This window comes from Triticum aestivum, chromosome 5B (genome assembly GCF_018294505.1).
Source record: "Triticum aestivum cultivar Chinese Spring chromosome 5B, IWGSC CS RefSeq v2.1, whole genome shotgun sequence".
In the NCBI taxonomy this organism is placed as follows: Eukaryota; Viridiplantae; Streptophyta; class Magnoliopsida; order Poales; family Poaceae; genus Triticum; species Triticum aestivum.
Window position 1 is genome coordinate 626,270,996 of NC_057807.1, and position 21,505 is coordinate 626,292,500.

Genomic DNA, 21,505 nt, shown 5'->3' on the forward strand with positions numbered 1-21,505 from the left:
TGTCTGTTTATCTGCAACACTTGGTGCCCCACATTGGTGGTGCTATATATCTGGAGTCAAAAATTCTGTAGCTAGGGCACTATTGAAGCATTATTTTGGCCCAAAAAGTGGTCAGACTTATTATTACAACACCTATTGAAGATGCTCTAAAATCACCACAATAATATGGTGATTAGCAAAAGCCATCATTTTGTGAATCGCAACGCTAATTTTGTGTATCCGTCCTAGGAACCGAAGCGAAATGGAAAGGCAACTCTGCACGAGCAATTCTGAAAGATAATATATGCTCAATTCAACAGAGTAAATAGATCTTTTTACAAAGAAAACGGAAGGGTGTGTCTAACTCTCATCTGACGTGGATTCTGCGCGGAGATTCGTAAATCCGAAAACAAAAAACAGAGCAATCATGCATGTTCAACAGCTTGGATCAAGCGTCAACAACTGTAGCATACAACACTTCCAAATTTAGATGACAAATCGCAGCCCATGCACGCATGCAGATCTACACCCTGTAGCCTACAAGACTGTTGAGTCCCTGCGTTTCACGATCCACCATGGCAGCGCCGGCTTCGAGGCGCGCGAGCACGCGTTCGTGGGCGAGCAGCTCCCGCGTGAATTCATTCCTCCAGCCGGTGCACCACGCGACGGCCTCCCCCAACGACGGCTTGGCGGAACGCAGCCAGTGGAGCAGCGCTTCTTCCCATCTATCGAAGAACTCAGCTTCAAGGATGGTCACCATGTCCTGCGCACGCACTAGGGGCGCCCACAGCATCACTGTGAGGAGCGAGCAGTCCATCTGCTTCGGCGGCGTGATCCTCAGCTCCCGCAGCAGACGTGCGAGCCTCGGCAGGATGTGGCGCCCGGCGAAGGCGCCCCATTGTGTCGGGTGAAGGTACTTTTTCAGAGACGAGACGATGCCGTGGTGATCGGCGTAGGTGATGAGCTTGCTCTCCACCGTGTCGTAGAGGCTGTTCGGCAAGTGCCCGACGAGGGGGATCCACGGGCGCAGCCAGTGCTGGCAGTTCGGGTCCCACACTGGCTCCCACTCCCGCGCGTCTGCGGCCATCCTCGGCGTGATCACCTCCTCGACGATGTAGCGTATGGTGGCAGGGGGCAGCGACGCTCTCCACGTCCCCGGCGTGCGCTCCCAGTCGAACACCTCCGTGGACACGACGACCGCCGCCAGCGCGTCCGCCGTCTCCGCGCTTCCACCATCTCCTTGGAGCGAACATAGCAGGGCGATGGTCTTGTCGCAGCACTCACGTTCAAGGGACAACGCTCGTGAAAGGTTCCGCCACCGGCGGGACCACTCGTCTTCGACCACCGGCGGCGTGTTCTGCAGCCCGTTGTCGTGCGGTGTCTCGTCATGGCCGATCCCGGCGTTCCGGTGCGGCAGCACCACGGGCTCTACGTGGGCGATGATCCCTTGCCGCCGCGCGCCCAGGCCGAAGCCCTCCCGGTAGTTCCACTGCCGCATCATCCTGGCCACCGCCTCGGTGGTGAGCGCCAGGCTCCCGGGCATGTTGGAAGGATATGCTGCCTTGGCCTCCAGCGTCGCCATTGCCATGCCGGCCGGGCGATCGACCTCTTTCAAACACCGAATTTATTGGGAACCGGCCGGCGTGGTGATCGATGCTTCGATCGGGTAGGTAAGTTTGGTAGGTCTTACGTACGCATCATTATATGGACGGGGTACCAAGTCCTTTGAGCTCCGAGTAGGATTAGTGTTCGTCACCCAATCCTTCGAGCTCCGAGTAGGATCGGTGTTCGTCACCCAATCCCTCGAGCTCCGAGTAGGATTCGTGATTTCTTTTCTTCGGAAAAGGAGGCTTAAACCTCCAGTCAAGTAGGATTAGTGTTCGTCACCAAAAAATAATAGGACCCCAATAACGCCCGAACATTCGGTAAGGGGAGGAGCCAAATCGAACAATTCGTCCGGTCCATGAGAGGGGATCGAACGACCAATTTATTTGCTACAATCTCCCCCTGCGCGAACCATTGCCTTGAAGAATTTAAAAAACAAAAACTGCAATGTTGTAGCCCAAAAACTGCTCCTGCCTCTCTCAACAAATAGAGAAAAACAAAAATGCCTAAAAATGCACTGGACCAAGAAAACACTTCCTGGAAATAATCTAGGAAAGCCATACTACACGACAACAAATTTGCCATGAAAAATAAAAGTTATATTACAGAAAAATTTATGATTTGCCATGATGTTCAAACACACTTCATGAAAAATTGAGTGTGAAGATTTTATCAAGATATTATGAAAAAAAAGGGACATATAGGATAGAACAAAAAGATTTCTGAGCAATGCCATATCAGTAGGTCAAATTTTATTAACTTTGTCGTCTTTTAATACACAAATTTACTTGCATTTTTCTTATAGAGTTAATTACACAAAACCACAACTTCAGGATAACTTATAACACTTTACCACAACATTTGAGTTTTTTAACACAAAACCACAACTTCGGGGCAACTTATAACACTTTACCACAACTTCTGAGTTTTTTAACACAAAACCACAATTGCTGGACTAATTCTCAACATTGAGCCCAAATCTATCAGTCAACTTCTTTTAACACCCAATCTGAATGATTGGGCCCACATGTCAGTCTCTAGGTGACGAGTTCCCTCCTACGTGGCGGTGCGCGTCTCTAGGACCGTGGAGCACAAGGCAGAACCGACAAGAAGTAAAAACAGGGCCAGAAGTGCCATGCCACAGTTAAAAAATCACAAAAAACTGCAATACAAAAATTAAGTTGCTATGGTAAGAAACAAAAAAACAACACACAATACAAAAATTGCCAGGGTATTAAATGAGAAACATGCTGGTTTACATTTTTTGCCATGGCCCATGGCAATCTTTGACGGAAAATGTTCTATATGTCACAGAAAACTTAGCTAACAAAAGTTTTACACTTGTAATTTTTTTTGCCATGTTATGAAGTATGAATTGCCATGGTTCAAATAAATAAAAATGACATGGTCATAGAAATAAATTTCCCATGGTCCATAATATAATTTTTCCATGGTCTAAATTCTAAAATACAAACAAAGTAGCCAAGGTCCAACAAAAAAAATTAATTGCCATGGTTGAAAAAGAAATCTTCCATGGTGCAAACAATAAAGTTTCCATGGTTCATATTATTTTGCCATGTTATGAAGTATGAATTTGCCATGGTTTAAACAAATAAAAATGCCATGGTCATAGAAATAAAATTTTCATGGTCCATAATATACTTTTGCCATGGTCTAACCACCAAAAAAAGTAGCCATGGTCCAAACAAAACAAAAGTAGCCATGGTCGAAAAAGAAATCTGGCATGGTGCAAACAATAAAGTTGCCATGCTTAATAATATTTTTTTGCCATGGTTCAAACAAAAAAATGCTATGTTCATAGAAATAAATTTGCCATAGTTAGAAAAGTAAATTTGCCATGGCAAAATACTAAAAATGTCATGGTCTTTTAATTGGCGTGTGGGAAAAAACGTTTAAACTTGCCATGACAACATATCTTAAAGTTGTCATGGCAAGTGTTTAAATGGCGTTGTGAAAAACTCCAAACTTGTCGTGGCAACACATTTTAAATTGCCATAGGCAAAACTATATTTTAGCTCCATGTTAAAACACACCATAAAAAGATCTAAACTTGCCGTGGAAACAGATTTTAAAGTTGCCATGGCAAGTGTTAAATGGCGTGTCAAAAAACTCCAAACTTGTCGTGGAAACACATCTTACTTTGCCTTGGTAAAAAAACACATCTTAAATTGCATGGCAAGAGTATATTTTAGTTTCCATGGAGAAACACACCATAAGTTGTCGTATCAAAACACATTTTAAGTTTGTCATCGAAACACAACTAAAGTTATCATGGCAAAACAAATCTAAGTTTACATGTCAAAACATTAACTAAACTAATGCCAACAACATGGATATAGGCTGAACCCAAATTCATGTCCACAAGAAAATGCCATGATTTTGCCAAAAAAAATAGCTACACAAGTTTGCCATGATCATGAAATTACAGCATATCTAAAAGAAATCATGTATATGAAGCAAAAATAAAAGGAAAATAGTTCGACACGTGTGTTTGGCTCTCTGCTAGAAGGTGGATTGCAGCGGCAAGGTGCTGGACTTTCACGCGCGCGGTGACCGCCTGATCGGTCGACGGCGCTATGGTCCACGGCTGACGGTGGTGATCCAGACCCGATCAGCCGGGTGAGGATGACTGCGGGCTATACTGCACTGACCTCTTACGGCTCCGTAACAACGGTGGTAACCGAAAGATTTTTGGGAGTGTTCATCTCGACATGAGTGTTCATCTGGAGCGATAATACTATGCAATTTTTTAGCCATACTGTGGGGATATCCAATTCTGAGCTCAGGCTCAGATGATCCTAAAATCTCCCCCACTCATTCGCATGTGGATCAGCGCCCTGTAATGTATTCCAGTTTGTATTCAGGCAGTATTGTTTCCGATCACAGCGCGTGCGCTGGCGCATTTATTACAACGGCAAACGTCAACCCGTACGCGGAACAGCGGTAGTGGACACGGCCCAGTCATTTTTCTGTATGAGGCTGAGCCGTCCCGAGGTCGCCAGCTAGTTCATGAGGAGTATATGTTCACTCGTTCCCCACACCGAAACCTACACAATCTCATCCCCTGTTTCTCAAAACACGCGCGCGCGCGCACACACACACACAATCTCGTCCTCACACCCCACTGCCGTCCTCAACGCCCCTCCTAATCCCGCAGTTAACAGTGTCCGCGTCCGCATGGTTTGTCTAGCAGTCAGCACGCTAGTTTGCGAACTAGCTATATACGATTTCAGTGTCCATGTGCAAACTAGCTTGAACATACATCAATGCTAGCTTTGTATCAGTTTCACATTCAGATTTCAGTCCTGAACAATGTTAAAACTACATTAAGACTTGCAGCAACGAGCAAATCTTCGGTCCATTTGATACAGTGTTAGATTCAGTTTATCAAATGCAGCAACGAGCAGTTTTAAAACTAACATAATTTCAGTGAGCATACATCACTGCTAGCTTAAACATCAGATTCAGGTTTCAGATTTCACATCCTGAACATGTGCTTGAACACCAGATTTCATAGTTCTGAACATACATTCAGATTCTCCTGAACTTTGCGATGAACGACAAGTCAATGGCAGCCCCTTATTTATGATGAATTTGATTCTCCTGAACATCAAATTTTAGTGCTGAGCTTTTCCAAGTCAATGGCAGCTGCTTTGAAGACCTGTCCTGAATATTAGAACAATGTTTCAGGAATTTACTTTGTAGCTTATATCAAGCTTTTTCATGCCGATCATTTGTTCCAATAACATACATGCAGCTAGCAAACATGCGGACATGCACGTGTACTGAACTGGGACATGCAGCTAGCGAGCACTGATGAAAATAAGCTATTGTATAGATTGATACTACTCCCTCCGTTCACTTCTATAAGACGTCCTAGACATTTAGGACAGCACTTAAAACAGTTTAATTTCAGCTGCCTAAAACGACTTACAAAAGTGAACAGAGGGAGTAATAATCTTCACCAATTGAGATTAATGGTTATATAAAAATTAAGAGTGGCATGTACTAGTACTAAAAATGAAGGATATTTGGTTTGGTCCTTTCACTAAAACAAGCAGGTAGCATGGGGACTTTAGTATCTATTAACTTCAATTCTCTGGAGATGCCACTTACTCTTTGTTGCTAAGTAGGTCTTGACTAGACACAGTTTTCCTATCTCTGGGCTGCCACAAAAATGACCCTTTGCTGAAATGAGAATACTAAAAATAAATCATTACACATACTGTCATGCAATACCAAAATGCTTCAGGTGGCATTATGCATACTGTCCATGTGCATAAGAGTAAGAAAATGTCAGGTAGTGTTACTTGTTAGGGCCACAAGCATGTTTCTTGAGTATGAAAATGAGCTTACCGCTGGCAAGTCCAATATTAGCAGCGCATCATCATCATCTCCTGCACCCACCTTCTGCTGTGACAAACCAGTGATGGCTTTTTCTTCATTGTAACAGTTGCTGTTTCAGAAGAAAATCAGTGGAACAGTTGCTGTTTCAGGGATATTGTGTGAGCGGGTAAAGGGATTTGACAGTTTCCAAATATCAGGTACCTATATAGTACCTTGTAGTAGAAGCACTTGACTAAGTTCAGAATTCACAATTTTCTTACAACATGGAGCATTCCCTGGTGGCATTTGCTGCTTATAAACTACAGAGAATACTGAAAATAAATCATGCTAAGTATCAGACCTATAACCACCTCCTTTCTCGCCTGATCCTTGTCCTCCTCATCCTCCCACGCCGGATTCCTATTCTCTTCCTCCGTTGGCGTCTTGTGCTTGTCCACCGCAGCACCGGACATCTTGCTCGACTGGCAGCAACGAGCAGCGAGTAGTGGTGGAACCGGCGGAGACAGAAAGACGACGCATGTGGGGACAAGCGGGATGCCAGGACTGCGACGAGCGGGGAGCAGGGGCATACTTGCGAATTGACTGCTCTAAAGCACTCATCCTATATGGACACGGCGTTCTGTCCAGTGGCGCACTCCCAAGATGTAACCTGAATTTACAAACAAGAACAAAATATGTAACTAACCATCGATAGGAAACAGACCCAAACGAGTGCTGCTGCGGATAACTTTTCCTACTGATCTCAACAATACATCACATGAACTAGCAATTTCATCTTTTCTGTTCGGCAAATCACACATACCACTAACATCTCAGCGAGCATAGCACAAGAAAACCGCACCATTTGCTAGAAAAATAGTAACAGTTAGACAGGACAGGATTCAGGTTGTACCTTTTGGTCCATCCCGGCGCCTCTGGATTTACCCTATGGGTGGACTGCGCAGACTGTTGAAATGTGAGATGGGCCTAGAGCCCATATGACAATTTCAGATTTGATCTCTAAGGGCCCATGTAGGTGGCATGACAAGGTGGTGGGAAGTTTAGCCCCACCATGCTAGTGGAAGGAAAGTTGGAGTGGTTTATAAGGGTGGCTCTTCTACATGCTATTGGAGCTTGAGAAGAGAAGAGGCCCTCGCGCGCTCCTCCTCCTCAGCCGCGCCGCGGGTTGCGGGAATGAGCCGAGCCGAGCTCACACCTGCTCACACGCACGGTCGACGGGAGGTCTCCGAAACCATGTCCCCTTCTGGTTCCTGTACGGGGTGAGGGGCGAATAGGTTTTTGGGCAGCGATTACGCGACTGCTCGCTTCCGATCGTCTACTTCCTCTACGTCCGCGTCGCCTTCATCATCACCATGTTCACCGACCCCGACTGTGCCGCCGCCGAGAAAGCTGAAGCCGACAAGAAGGCCGCCGAGGACGCCGCTGCTGCCACCAAAGCCGCGGCCTCTGCATGGCCTACTGGAGGGTATAACTCGTTTATCCTGCTCCTGATTATTTTCATATTAGCAGTACTAGCAGTATGTTTAGATCAAAGTCAGTACGTCATCACCTTAGTCAATGCCATGCTAGTGATTTACTCGTGGATTAATTTAATCGAGAAATTGCCTATTTACTCAACAATCCAAAAACCTATTATGTGTAGGAATTTTTCGGCAAGTGGCTTTGCCGCAGCACTGAAACCGGATAAGTTTACCGGTACGTATTTTAAGCGTTGGCAGACAAAGACCACTTTATGGCTCACGGCTATGAACATGTTCTGGGTCACCGGTGTGTCCACGGGAACGATTGCTCCTGAACAGGAGAAGGCGTTCAGGGAGGCAACCACTGTGTTTCTCGGAGCAGTTCTTAGCGTGATCGGAGATAAACTGGTCGACGCATATTTACATGTGCATGTCGCCAAGGACTTGTGGGAGGCGCTCGAATCTAAGTTCGGGGCCGCCGATGCAGGGAGCGAGATGTATATTATAGAACAGTTCCACGACTACAAGATGGTTGAGAACCGTCCTGTACTGGAGCAGGCTCATGAGATAATATGCATTGTTAAGGAGCTTGAGCTTCTGAAGTGCGAGTTACCGGGCAAGTTTGTCGCGGGCTGCATAATCGCTAAGCTCCCCAATTCCTGGAGGAACTTTGCCACCACTCTGAAACATCAGAGGCGTGAATTCTCTGTGGAGGATGTCATTGGCCATCTGAGTGTCGAGCAGAATTCGAGGGCAAAGGACTCGCACGGAAAAGGGGCCGAAGGAATTTCTGTTGCCAACATGGTGAACCAGAGGAACCTCAACTCCCACAAGTTCAAGGGAAAGAACGGTGTCCAACAGAATACCGATTTCAAGAAGAAGGGTAAGAAGACCTTCAAGAAGAACAAGAAGGATGAGGGCTGATTTACTTGTGGTTCGACTGAACATTGGGCCAACAGGTGCCCAAACAAGTTTAAGAAGTCAGGACAGGACTCCAAGTCTATCAACATGATTGTGGGCAACAATGAGAATGGTGCATCTGGGTACGGTAATTTATTTACTGTTTTTTCAGTGTTTCAGCCTACCGATTGGTGGGTGGATACAAGTGCAGGTGTTCATGTGTGTGCTGACATTTCATTGTTCTCTTCTTACCAGGTCACAGGCCACGGGTTCATATTGATGGGGAATGGCACGAGTGCTTCTGTTCATGGTGTTGGCACGGTCGATCTGAAGTTTACTTCGGGAAGGATCGTGCAGCTGAAGAACGTGCAGCATGTCCCCGCCATCAAGAAGAACCTCGTTAGTGGCTCCCTTCTATGTAGAGAAGGGTTTAAGTTGATATTCGAGTCTAATAAATTAGTTGTTACCAAGTATGGACTATTTGTTGGAAAAGGTTATGAGAGCGGAGGGATGTTCCGCCTTTCCCTCGCAGATTTCTGTAATAAAGTCGTGAACCATGTTCATTCGAGTGTTAATGAATCTGAGGTTTGGCATTCACGTCTTTGTCACATAAGTTTCGGTGTTATGACGTGGCTAGCTGCATCTATATAAGTGTGCGGTGTCCCCTAACCCTAGCCGCCACGAACAGATCACATCTGCTCACGTGCATGCCCACCGTCGTTCCTTTGCTGCTGCTGCCGCCGGTGACTCCATCCCGTCCGCCGCGTATACGGTCGACGGGAGAGCAGGTCTCCGAAACCACGCCCTTCTGGTTCCTGTACGGGGTGAGGGGCGAATAGGTTTTTGGGCAGCGATTACGCGACTGCTCGCTTCCGATCGTCTACTTCCTCTACGTCCGCGTCGCCTTCATCATCACCATGTCCACCGACCCCGACCGTGCCGCCGCCGAGAAAGTTGAAGCCGACAAGAAGGCCGCCGAGGACGCCGCTGCTGTCACCAAAGCCGCGGCCTCTGCATGGCCTACTGGAGGGTATAACTCGTTTTATCCCGCTCCTGATTATTTTCATATTAGCAGTACTAGCAGTATGTTTAGATCAAAGTCAGTACGTCATCACCTTAGTCAATGCCATGCTAGTGATTTACTCGTGGATTAATTTAATCGAGAAATTGCCTATTTACTCAACACAGACCTCGTCGGAGAGCCCGGCCGTCGACAGCGATTTTCACCCTGCGTCCTCCCAGGGCTAGCGCAACCAACGTGCTGCCTGCACCCGGAGCCAGCATTCGAATCCGCCGGCGTAGCAGGGGTGGCATCACGTCGCGGGAGCACCGCAAGAGGCACCGGATCTGGATGTTCCAGGCTGTCCGCAAACTCCGCTCGCACCGGAAACTTGCAACCCACGGCCATGGCGGGCACCGACGGCTCTGTCATGGGGGCACATGCAAGGGTAGATGTCCAAAGCGCGCAGGGTTGACTTACTGGTCGACCGCATCCAGAAGGATTCAAGCCCAGCATCTTGCATCGCCGACCGCCGGAGGAACCGCAGCCTCCCGCAGCCTTGGGGAAGGGAAGCCGTCCGTGCCGGCGGCAGGCTTCCAGAACGGCTCAGGTTCGCTCCAACGTAATTGTTCCACGGCTACACGGACGTTGGTCCACCCATACGTTTTGGGCCCGCACGGCTGCACTGTTCGCTTCCGTATAAGCGGCGTATCCCTTTTTTCGCTGTCTCGGTGCAGACGCGACAGACCGCTTTTTGCGAATCCCCATACATGAGCCAACGCTAGCGATTTCAGGAGCAGCTGAGCTTGAGCACCGAATCGCTGCATCCCCATACTGTGTGACTATGTAATTATCTTGCTGAATGTAAGTGCCTCATATTAGTAACACGCGATGATGATTCTGGAAGCTAAGAGACTTTTTGGTGAAAGGGAAAGTTCAATTGCTCATATTAGTAGGACACAAAACTGTGTTGGGCATAGACTAGCTGAGTTTGGCCGAGTAGAAGCTAGGACTGCCATATGGTTAAGATCTGGACCTGCTAATGTACCGGCACTATGTATGGAGGATTTACCTCCAAGCTGAGCAATGAAATTCCCTTTAACCCCGCAAAAAAAAAGTGCCTCTTTGGCCGGCTATTCTGCCATGTCCATCAATTAATGGAATGCTACGTTTTCCATCAAAAAAATAAAAAGATAGAGATAGAGATTCTAGTGTAGTACACCAAAGCCACAATATCAGCCTACACTCATACGTTGGTACATCATTGGTAGTGCGGTATAATATATTCTAGAGAGCGTACATTTTTCCTTCTGAGTCACTACGTTTATTTATTAGATAGAATTTGCCAACAGACCTGACAATATTCTCACCGTTTATTTAATTAGGTTTCCTATAAAGGGCAGTTTGGCTCACAGATAGGGCATTTGGCCTTGCATTCTTCCCGTGTAAGAAAGCATGGTCTGCCCGGTAGGGTCTGACAGCAGGTGCATGTCTCCGTCTGCAAGCTTCGGTCTGGACAAATATTCGTGGTACAAAATTGCAGGTTAAGTTTGCTCTCATCTAATGCTGTCAAGTTGACCACATTAGCACTAGCATTTGCACTTATGTGACTCCTTCTTCCACCTTCGAGACGACCTGTTGCGTACAATATTCTGATATATTATACTTTTGTCCTGAAATGACAGATAACACGAGCAAGAATATGCAACGAGATCGGTACCGCGCCTTGGCGCGGGGTGCCGGTCCCAACAATGTTCTCAAACAGGTAATAATCAAGTTTGTAGGAAGCATGGTTCGGCTCATATATTCAATAGGACCACGGATTTTTTTGGTTCAAAAGAAAGAACAAACATAGGCGCGGGGTGCCCGTCCCAACAATGTTCTCAAACAGGTAATAATCAAGTTTGTAGGAAGCATGGTTCGGCTCATATATTCAATAGGACCACGGATTTTTTTGGTTCAAAAGAAAGAACAAACATTCACTTGTACAACATGAGAGGGCGAGTACTCAGAGCAGGAACATAAAAAGAAAGCAAAAGCCAAACACAATGGCGATAGAGATGGTAAAACATGTTACTACGGGTTCTTCATGTGGAATGTGACCATTTTGTTAAAGAATTATTATAACAGAGGCGGTCAACGACATGATCAAAAATTAGTTTCTTTGCGCGTTCCTATGACAAAATGCAATCAACATGAAAATTACTTTAAACTGACTGAATTCTGTAGGCAAACACAAAGACACCGGATTCTTAATGTCGTCGCTTTGGTCCAATTGCATAAACATGTGATGATCAGCTTCAGAGAAGTCAAAAGGAAAGTAGGAAAACCTCAGCACAACATATGCAACATAACATCTCAAGTAAACCTATAGAAGTGACATTTGAGAAACTTAAAAAAAAAGGAACAAGCTCATCAGGGGCTTGGGAGCATTGATGTGAGGTCTTGACCTTCAGGGAAATTCTCCGTGTCCTAGAAGTACCTAAATGGATGAATAGAAAGTCACAATAAGACAGAAGGCGACTAAAATGTCACACCAAAGCATGCTAAGAGCCAGTTCTTTTGGGCAATTCTCCGAGAATTGACCCCCTCCCCAGCTTCTCCCAGAATTGCCACTCTATATTTTCTTACAATTCCTAGCTAACTAGATCTTAACTAGCTAGGAATTGTAAAAAAAGATGAAGTGGCAATTCTAGGAGAAGCTGTGGAGGGGGTCAATTCTCGGAGAATTGCCCAAAAGAACTGGCCCTAAGTTGTTGTCCACCAGGTCTTTCACAGATTGTTATGTATTATATTTCCTTCCCATTAGTGTATAAGGTTGTGCACGAAGGTCACCAAGGTAAGAACATGCAGAAATTAAATCGAAGTTGGTCAGATACGCAAATAGCATCCTATATTAGTAAACAGAGGTGCATACTTCCATTTATCAGTAGATTTCAACTTATGTTTATTTTTGTATAAAGAATAATAAATGTATATGTCTAGTAAAAAAACTATAAAATCATGTACTACATCAGTAAAATCGATACGATCCAACGTAGCACATGTTGTGATAATATGCACAGCCGGTCGACATAGAACCTAACTTGTGCTACATCATTTAGATTAAAAAGGACGGGGAAGCTACTACAACTTCCTGTACTGGTCATCTAATACAAATAAACAATGCAAGAAAAGCCTCTTTTACTTAGACCATACATAACAACGAGAGATGGGATGGTGACCATGTAAAATAAATTACCGGCAGTGGAGATCAGCGACAATCGTGACTCGTCACCATAAAAGCCATAAGCCCTCCCACACTCATCATACATAAATACACAAGAACATAAGAAAATATATTTTTTAGGAAAAATGTTCAAAAATACACATTTTTTGCTTGTGATGATATACATGCAGCAGTTAATGTATTATCCATAAAACAAAGAATGTATGCCTCATATTAATCATCCTTTCACACATAACTTAACATGCAGCAAAAGGATTTAATCTATAGTTCAAGATCAAAATGAATGAGTCATTTACAGTTAGGCAATTATTGATTATAATGGAGTGTGAAGACATCATATATTTACTTGATGGAAATTGCAGTCAAGAAAAGCATAGAATGAGTCAAGTACCTTCTGGTTTGCCCAATTTGCTTGTGGTCATCAAAGGTGTTCTCGAGATCAAACAACCAAGTATGAACTCCCAAACTTCTGACCAAATAGCAGGGTGTACACCTTAAACCACAGAGAATAGAGAGCCGGCCCGTGTTAGAGATTTATATGAGAGGTAGGCAAAAAAGTAATGGTCTTAAAATAAAATGAGGGATGTCTCAGATATCTTTACCCTTGTCAGAATCCAGTTTAGAACATAGGGAATATTTAGGGAGCCTTGTTGCAGAAATATAGCATGCCATTTTCAATCACCCAATGTTTTTCAAGCTGAAACTGAACGGATTGGCACTATTGATTTATCACACTTCTCAGAGATCAGAATCCTTCCCATGGCGCCTCATTCCGACTGTACACATACCCATGCCAAATTAATCACATTTGTAGAACGGTGCTCCAATGATGTAATCTGAGAATTTGTACAAGACAATTTTTTCTGAATACAACCAAGTGTAAGTCGGATGAAAGTTTACACATAATTCAGTCCAAGGGTCTATGTTGGGCGAGCAGGAGTCACAGCAGCGTGCAGCTTAGCTGCGTACAGCACGGCGGCTAATCTAATTGAATGTGAACTGATATACAGAATTTGTCTGAATGCTACATTGATGTACAGAATTTTGTGATGTAATCTGCCGTCCGTCTATGTAATCTGTCCATGTATGTTGCTGTCAAATGTTATCACTGACGATCCATATGAACTTTGGGTACTGTTTACTTAACTCTGGAGTGAATCAGTTCATTTTGCCAATAATTTTTGACAAGAACTCTTATGGACAGAAGTTCATCTTGCCAATACTTTTGACAAGAAGCATGAAATTTCATGCAATTGGCAGAATTAAAACAAAAGGACAAAAACAAATGAGATGGCAAGATATCATGCCACCTGACTACAACAAACCCAGTCGAGTATCAGAAGCAATTAATTGGAGGCAACATAATAGTAGTACAATAACCGGAGAACATCTGAGTAAATCAGGAGCCTCAGGTTTAGACACCAATGAGGACCAATTGAGCATGCCAACCACTATATTCACATAATAAGATGAACTCGACGTCGCACCAAGCGCTCCTACTACATTAACAACTACAATTTCCTAAATATCTGATGAGACAATCAATATATTATGCATCCCACTGAGCAATACTATTATGCATAATTCATTTTAAAAGGCCCTCAGTTCAAATTTATATAAGATCTCAAATCTTTGGAGGTAAGTCTCTTCAAATCTGAGCACATCTTACCATCCAAGCAAACTGAAATAGGAAAGGAATACTCTAAATCCGATGCACCAAAAGTTGAAGAAAACCTCGATCGGTCTGCTCACCTCAGCTTAGCCGGAGCCACTGTGTAAGTGGCCAATACCCGGCAAGCGAACGATTCCCGACGTCTTCCATGGCGGCAGAGCTCTCCTTCCTTTCACAAAGCGTCTCCCTCACGGACTAGGCAGGGGTGAGGTGATGCTCACGAATGAGGCAGGGGCGCGGGCAGCGCCATCGTGGCTCACATAGGCACAACCCCCGTGCTACCTCTGCCAAACACCATGAAGGAGAAGAGGCGGATGTGACGCGCTAGCTTGACAGACGCAACGACAATGGGCAACACCTGTAGTACTAAAAGAAAATCAGCTTTGTTTAAGGTAGTAACTTCCACAGTCGAGAAAATAGGAGGATTTGGTAATCATAACGCGACTATCTATACACAATCAAACAAAATCAAAGGGCCATCTAGCCAAACCATAAAAAGAATATATTCATGTAATCACCTGAAATCAAAGTTTCATTGAAGCATTCAGTTCAACAATAAACCATGCAACCTTGATTCAGGCCTTGTAGGTATATTGACGGACCAAACAAGGATATCTCACAATTTAGCCCTCCCTCGGTGTGAGCCTCTCCTGCATATGCAGTTTTGAAATAAAGAAACTTAGACAAATGCACTTTAAACATCGAGTTGTGCATTGCAACTGAAAGTTCGTTTAGAAAATTAGATCCCTAGAAGAATCAACTTGTAGGTGTGCAAGATGTATCTCAGCTGACCTGTGCAAGTGCATGCAGGCAACTGTTAGTGGAGCCAGCAGAACCTGGTGAACCATGAACCTGAAGCTCTTTGTCAGCCATTGCGATCTGAAAGAAATTCCTCATGAAAGAAATTCACAATGCTGGTATTAGCCACGCAGCAGGCTAGCACAGATCCCCCATAGCCTCACATTCCTCTCCCCGTTGCTCCCCCATCGAGCTCGAGCTCGTCCATGGCCGCCGCAGCGAGCGGGGCCGCGGTCATCGGCCATGGCCATGGCCATGGAGAGCGGGACGGGCGGGGCGGCCCCTTGATCCCCAATCGAGCTCGAGCTCGTCCATGGCAGCCACGGCGGGCAGGGCGGGACGGCGGGGCCGCGCCCATCGTCGCCGCCGCCGCGCGCCCCTCCTCCTTCTGCTGCTCCCCGGAGGCGGCCGTCTCCTCGTCCTCCCCGAGCGCGAGCTCCGCCTCGGCGACGGGGACGGGGCAGGTAGCCACGGCGGGCAGGGCGGGACGGCGGGGCCGCGCCCATCGTAGCCGCCGCCGCGTGCCCCTCCTCCTTTTGCTGCTCCCCGGAGGCGCTCCTCCTCGGCGACGGGGACGGGGCAGGGAGGTGATCTAGGGTTTGGAAGGAGAGAGAGAGAGGGAGGCACGGGTGGGGAGGAGGTCGGGCAGCGGCGGGGCGAGTGGGCGCCTGGTGCGAGGCGGCCGGGCGGCGGCGGGGAGAAGACGTGGTGCGGGGTCGCGGGAAGGAGAGGAGGCAGGCGGCGACGCGCGAGAAAGGGAGCGAGGCGGCTAGGGTTTCACCACGGGCATGGCTGCCTTTTATACCCGTGCGAGTGAAATGAAGAAAATGCCCCCGGCGGGGCAGGCTATTTACACGCGGTGGCACGGTCGAGGTGAAACTGTTCATTACAACAGTAACTATTTTTTATCCGACAGACAAGGTCGCTTCAGGGGTCGATCCGACGGCCCAGATCCGATCAAGCCAGCCGATCCGACGGCCAGGAATCCCAAACGGCTGAGGAACGGGGAGGATCACTGGCATTCTTATTACTCAATTTTTATCCGACGGACAAGGTCGCTCCAGGGGTCGATCCGACGGCCCAGATCCGATCAAGCCAGCCGATCCGACGGCCAGGAATCCCAAACGGCTGAGGAACGGGAAGGATCACTGGCATTCTTATTACTCGATGAATATGACATGCACGCGTGAGATATAGGTACACTTACACTCTGACGATGTTGCGAGGCATCCAACAATGAACAAGATGATCATCGCATACGCCAAGCAGGCCCCCCTCATATTGAGTGTTAAGCTCGAGGTTGTTGACATACTATATGGCAACCGGATATTAGGGTCTGAGAATATGAGAGCTAGTGACTGACCGAGGTCGAGTAAGCTCCAATATATATAACAACAGACATGGTAAACTAACTTTTTTTATGCTAGGCGATGTGAATGATGTGATCTGGATGGCAGGCGATTCCGTTTGAATGCATATCTCAATCATTTAATATCGCTACCTTTATCGAAAAATTTAATATCGCTACAGAAGATCGGGGACTTTCATTTCTTTCTTTTTCCTTTCAGATACATCTGTATCGGCTTCCTGATGAATGACGAAGATTTTTTTTCTTCTCCTAGCATTCACACTGATGTTTGTCATGTTTACACCATTTTTTTCATCTTATTATTGATCCTCACCCATTGCCTTTTTTTGCCCTTTTCCAGTGCAACGAGACTAATGCCTCGCTTATTGTCTCTGGAGCGAATATCCGCCCCATCATCAGAAAGAGGGCGGTGATCCATGGTCGTGTCAAGATGCCGAATAACCGAGAGGGCCATACGTAGTTGAAGCTTGTGATTGGACAACATGCTGCGTCCCTAGGATCTCAAGCGCTCGTCCTTACAATTAAGCTTGTGGAAGAGTCATTGGTATGGATCATGATGATTTGAGGGCTCGTACCAAGAATTTTGCACCACCACCATAAACCCAGGCAAACGCATCCAGAAGCTCTTGAACTTGAAAGGTCTAGGTTTCTCAGGACCCCAACCGCAAGCTAGCAACAAGGGGCAGTGATCAGACACAGAGTTTGATAGGGCTGGGAGAATATGATCATCAAAAGAAATGTCCAGAAAAACTGTCGATCTTGTTAAGCGTTGGGGGTCTGACGTTCATTGCTTCAGGTGAAAGCGATTCTACACGTGAACCTCTCAAAGCTCGCAACTCTGGAGAGCAACCCTGAACCAGTTGAGTCTGTTTCAACTGATATTGAGATTATTTTTGTCCCTAGCGTGGTATATTTGTTTTAATCACCTAGTGCTAGCCAAGGGAGCCCCTCGCCCTAAGGACGGTTCTAAAGGAAGCAACTAAGTGAAGAACGACTCTTCTTTGCATAGTCAGTACAGTTGTAAACAACGGTGATCTTGAATTCCGTTTGGTCCATGGACTCTCGCAGCTTGACGTCGACTAAAAGGCAGAAGGTATCAGCCAGGTCCTGCCAGGACATTGGAGACCTGGAGTAACCCTCGTCCCATAGCACGAGAATGCCGCCTCGGGTGCCTAGCGCCAGAAGGTGCGCAAAGCTCTAAAGATGACTCCCTCTAGGAAATGAGTTAGTAAAGGAGTCGACATGCATAGTTTGCTTTCAGACAAAATTTATTTGTCCTTTTCAAGAACAAAGGGAGTATGAATCATCGGCCTACATGACATGATTTGGGAGATCCGCTCAATTTTTTTTAGACCCTCAGATGTACTCACCAAATCAATAGTATGAGCACCCCTAGGAGTAGACCAACTTCACCCTAGCCCTCCCCCTCCCCAAAATAATTGATTGCGCGCTACCGCATGTCGTTCCATCGATGGAGCTAACATGTCATGGTTTATCGGGTAAGGGAGTCCTTAAGGCACGGTTTTGTAAGACCAACGCCCTGGAGGAGAAACCATCATTGTTGGAAGAGCCGCATATCCAGAGCCAAAACCTTCAATATTTATCATAGGTTTGGCGCCAGTACTACAGGTTGTGCCGAAATGATGGACATGGCCAGATGATCAAACTACGTACATAGGGAACTTGTTGTCGCTGCGGTGCAACAAACCTTGCAAACCATAATCTCACTAGACAGAATGACTAACAGAAAAATAGCCCATTAACTCCACCTTAGACGACACCATAGGAGACTCGAGGGAACCTTATTTGTCAGTTGGCGCTGCCACCACCATCAATGACACGCTACTTGAGAAGACCTCATTGAGCGTTATCGCCACCACCGTTGGAAGAGCTGAAGCAACGGACAATGAAGACCTACCTAAACGCCCCAAATCGAAGAAAGCTCAACTCCATCTGATAGACGAGGGGTTTTCAGCACTTCCACACCAGTAAAGCGAGTAGAGGAGGATGGGGGATGACCTATCGACGGAGGAGAGGTGGCAGGACAATGCACCCAAAGATTACCTCTCCTGGGGTTTAGAGACGGCATTTATGCTAAAGGAGCTATCCTATCACAATTAACATGGTGTAGTTCATAGGGTTCACCATTCTATATATCTAGACAATGAGATTCACCTCCATTCTGCTACAATAGACACCATCATTTGGCTTTTGACCAACATGAAGAACACACAAACCGGCATAGCAAGAAGGCCACCCATTTTCAAAATAAGTTAATGAAGAAGGCCTAGCACCTCACCGAGTCCCCCTACCATTTTGACTCTCATTTTGGGAATAACAATAGAGTTACTCCTAATTGTGTGGTTATAAACAGAACTATTTGCATCGATACAACAACGTATTGGTCCTATCCAGTGATACAGGCACTGGTATGATATCGTGATCTTGGAAGATGTGGTTTGTTGGATGTGTGCCCGAGGGATAGGATTGAACATCCACACAATCCACTGCCAAATATACAAAGCATACCTTGTAATTTTTGGTAAATTGCCCGTTTGCAACTTTGCATTATGACATGTCAGTCTTGCATTTCTTTTTGCGCGCGGGGGGGGGGGGGGCATTTCTCACTGACATGGATGAATTTAGCTACATGTCACACTAGAAAGAAACCATTCAATTGCAAAGAAAACGTGTCGTCAGCTTTCAAGAAAAGCGAGCAACGTAAAGAATTGATTACTTCTACTTGTAATTGTTGAGCAGTGGTATGTTTCTAATCTTACCTCCTTATTTAAAACTCCCTCCGTTTCGAAATACTGGTCATGGATATTTTGGAATGAAAGGTATTTCGGAATGTGAAAGTGCAACTATCCCTGGGTGGTTTTGGTAATCATCGACAACATATAGCTCATTGAACTAATGCTATTTCAAGATGAATATTTCAGGAAAGTTCAATGATTGGCATGGCATGGATTAGGAATGTGGACCCCTCAAAATACTAAGGACAAAGGATTGGCTCAAGCTCTAAAGCTCAAGACTCTACATTTTACTTTTTGTGATCCAAGATCACACTGAGTCTATAGGAAAAGCCAATACTATTAAAAGGGGATGAGGTTTTGCTTAATGGCTTGCTTTCTCAAAATGCTTAGTGATATGCTCCAAAGCCCTCAACCACTTTCTCATATCCACATATGTCCCAAACCAAAAGTCAAACTCGGCCCCACCGACTTGATCTATCCGGCGCCACCGAGTTCACTTGACATAGCCGCTACCAGAAACCCTAGTCACTTCGGTCTCACCGATAGGGATCTTGGTCTCAGCGAGATGGGATTGCAAATTCTCTGTTTTCCTTCGTAACGTTTCGGTCTAACCGAGATGAGCGATCAGTCCCACCGAGTTCGCAATGCAAACTCTTTGTTTCTCTTTCGTAACGTTTCGGTCCCACCGAGATGAGCGAATCGGTCCCACCGAGTTTGCCTGACCAACTCTCTCGTTAGCTTATTACCAAAGTCGGTCCCACCGAGTTTGTGTAATCGGTCTCACCGAGATTACGTTATGCCCTAACCCTAATGAAATCGGTCCCACCGAGTTGACATGTCGGTCCCACCGAAATACCTAACGGTCACATTATGAACTAAATCGGTCCGACCGAGTTTTCTGATTCGGTCCCACTGAGTTTGGTAAATTGTGTGTAACGGTTAGATTTTGTGTGGAGGCTATATATACCCCTCCACCCTTTCTTCATTCGTGGAGAAAAGCCATCAGAACATGCCTACACTTCCATCAATCATTTTCTGAGAGAGAACCACCTACTCATGTGTTGAGACCAAGATATTCCAATCCTACCATATGAATCTTGATCTCTAGCCTTCCCCAAGTTGCTTTCCACTCAAATCATCTTTCCACCAAATCCAATCCTATGAGAGAGAGTTGAGGGTTGGGGAGACTATCATTTGAAGCACAAGAGCAAGGAGTTCATCATCAACGCACCATCCATTACCTTTTGGAGAGTGGTGTCTTCTAGATTGGTTAGGTGTCACTTGGGAGCCTCCGACAAGATTGTGGAGTTGAACCAAGGAGTTTGTAAGGGCAAGGAGATCGCCTACTTCGTGAAGATCTACCCTAGTGAGGCAAGTCCTTCGTGGGCGATGGCCATGGTGGGATAGACAAGGTTGCTTCTTTGTGGACCCTTCGTGGGTGGAGCCCTCCATGGAATCACGCAGCCGTTACCCTTCGTGGGTTGAAGTCTCCATCAACGTGGATGTACGATAGCGCCACCTATCAGAACCACGCCAAAAATCTTTGTGTCTCCAATTGCGTTTGCACACTCCAATCCCATCCCTTTACTTTCTTGCAAGTTGCATGATTTACTTTCTGCTTCTCATATACTCATTGCATGCTTGCTTGAATTGTATTGTGATTGCTTGACTTGTGCTAAGTTGCTAAAATCTGCCAAGAACTAAAATTGGGAAAAGGCTAGATTTTTGTTTTGGTTAAGTAGTCTAATCACCCCCCCTCTAGACATATTTTCGATCCTACAATTGGTATTAGAGCTATGGTCTCCATTTTCCTTGATTTACATAGCTTTTGGTGATCATAGCCTTGGTTTCACAACCTAGAAGAGTATGGCGTCTAGCGAGGGAAATTACCACCGTAGAGGTTCTTACTTTGATGGTACTAATTTTCCGAGTTGGAAGCATAAGATGAAAATGCATATTCCTGGACATAACCCCGCCGTTTGGGATATTGTGTGTATTGGCTTGCAAGGTGAATTCTTCGATGGGAGAGAACGAACCGTGAAGCTAGCGCGGAAGAGTTGAAGATGCTGCAATACAACGCTCAAGCTTGCGATATCCTCTTCAACAGATTGTGCCCCGAAGAATTCAACAAAATCAGTTGTCTTGAGAATGCAAAGGAAATTTGGGATACTTTGAATATTATGCATGAAGGTACCGACTCCGTCAAGGAATCCAAATTGGATGTGCTTCAAAGTCAGCTTGACAAGTTCAAAATGAAGGATGGTGAAGGTGTCGCTGAAATGTACTCTAGGCTTGCTCTCATCACAAAAGAGATTACCGGCTTAGGAAGTGAAGAGATGACTGATAGATTCATCATCAAGAAGATCCTA

At 45.8% G+C, this 21,505-nt stretch overlaps 1 protein-coding gene and 1 long non-coding RNA gene across 5 annotated transcripts; both read right to left on the reverse strand.

The window, feature by feature from the left end:
* Positions 1 to 337: 337 nt before the first annotated feature.
* LOC123117235 (septin and tuftelin-interacting protein 1 homolog 1-like) lies at positions 338 to 1,641 on the reverse strand. Its single transcript, XM_044538042.1, has one exon. The coding sequence runs from the start codon at positions 1,565 to 1,567 to the stop codon at positions 503 to 505; it is 1,065 nt and encodes a 354-aa protein (XP_044393977.1). The 5' UTR covers positions 1,568 to 1,641; the 3' UTR covers positions 338 to 502.
* Positions 1,642 to 11,398: 9,757 nt separating this feature from the next.
* On the reverse strand, positions 11,399 to 15,802 carry LOC123113735 (uncharacterized). Of its 4 annotated transcripts, XR_006456165.1 has the most exons (6): positions 15,006 to 15,798; positions 14,732 to 14,863; positions 14,294 to 14,571; positions 13,144 to 13,317; positions 12,933 to 13,034; positions 11,505 to 11,794 (listed from the first exon to the last, which is right to left on the reverse strand). It is a non-coding gene; the product is annotated as an uncharacterized lncRNA (long non-coding RNA). The 4 variants fall into 4 exon arrangements; XR_006456167.1 differs by having other exon boundaries at positions 11,399 to 11,794; positions 12,933 to 13,377; positions 15,006 to 15,802; XR_006456166.1 differs by having other exon boundaries at positions 11,399 to 11,794; positions 12,933 to 13,317; positions 14,294 to 14,579; positions 15,006 to 15,800.
* Positions 15,803 to 21,505: the final 5,703 nt, after the last annotated feature.

Excerpts from the sequence above, each read along its gene's own strand:
- LOC123117235 (XM_044538042.1), bottom strand. The coding sequence starts at position 1,567 with ATGGCAATGGCGACGCTGGAGGCCAAGGCAGCATATCCTTCCAACATG.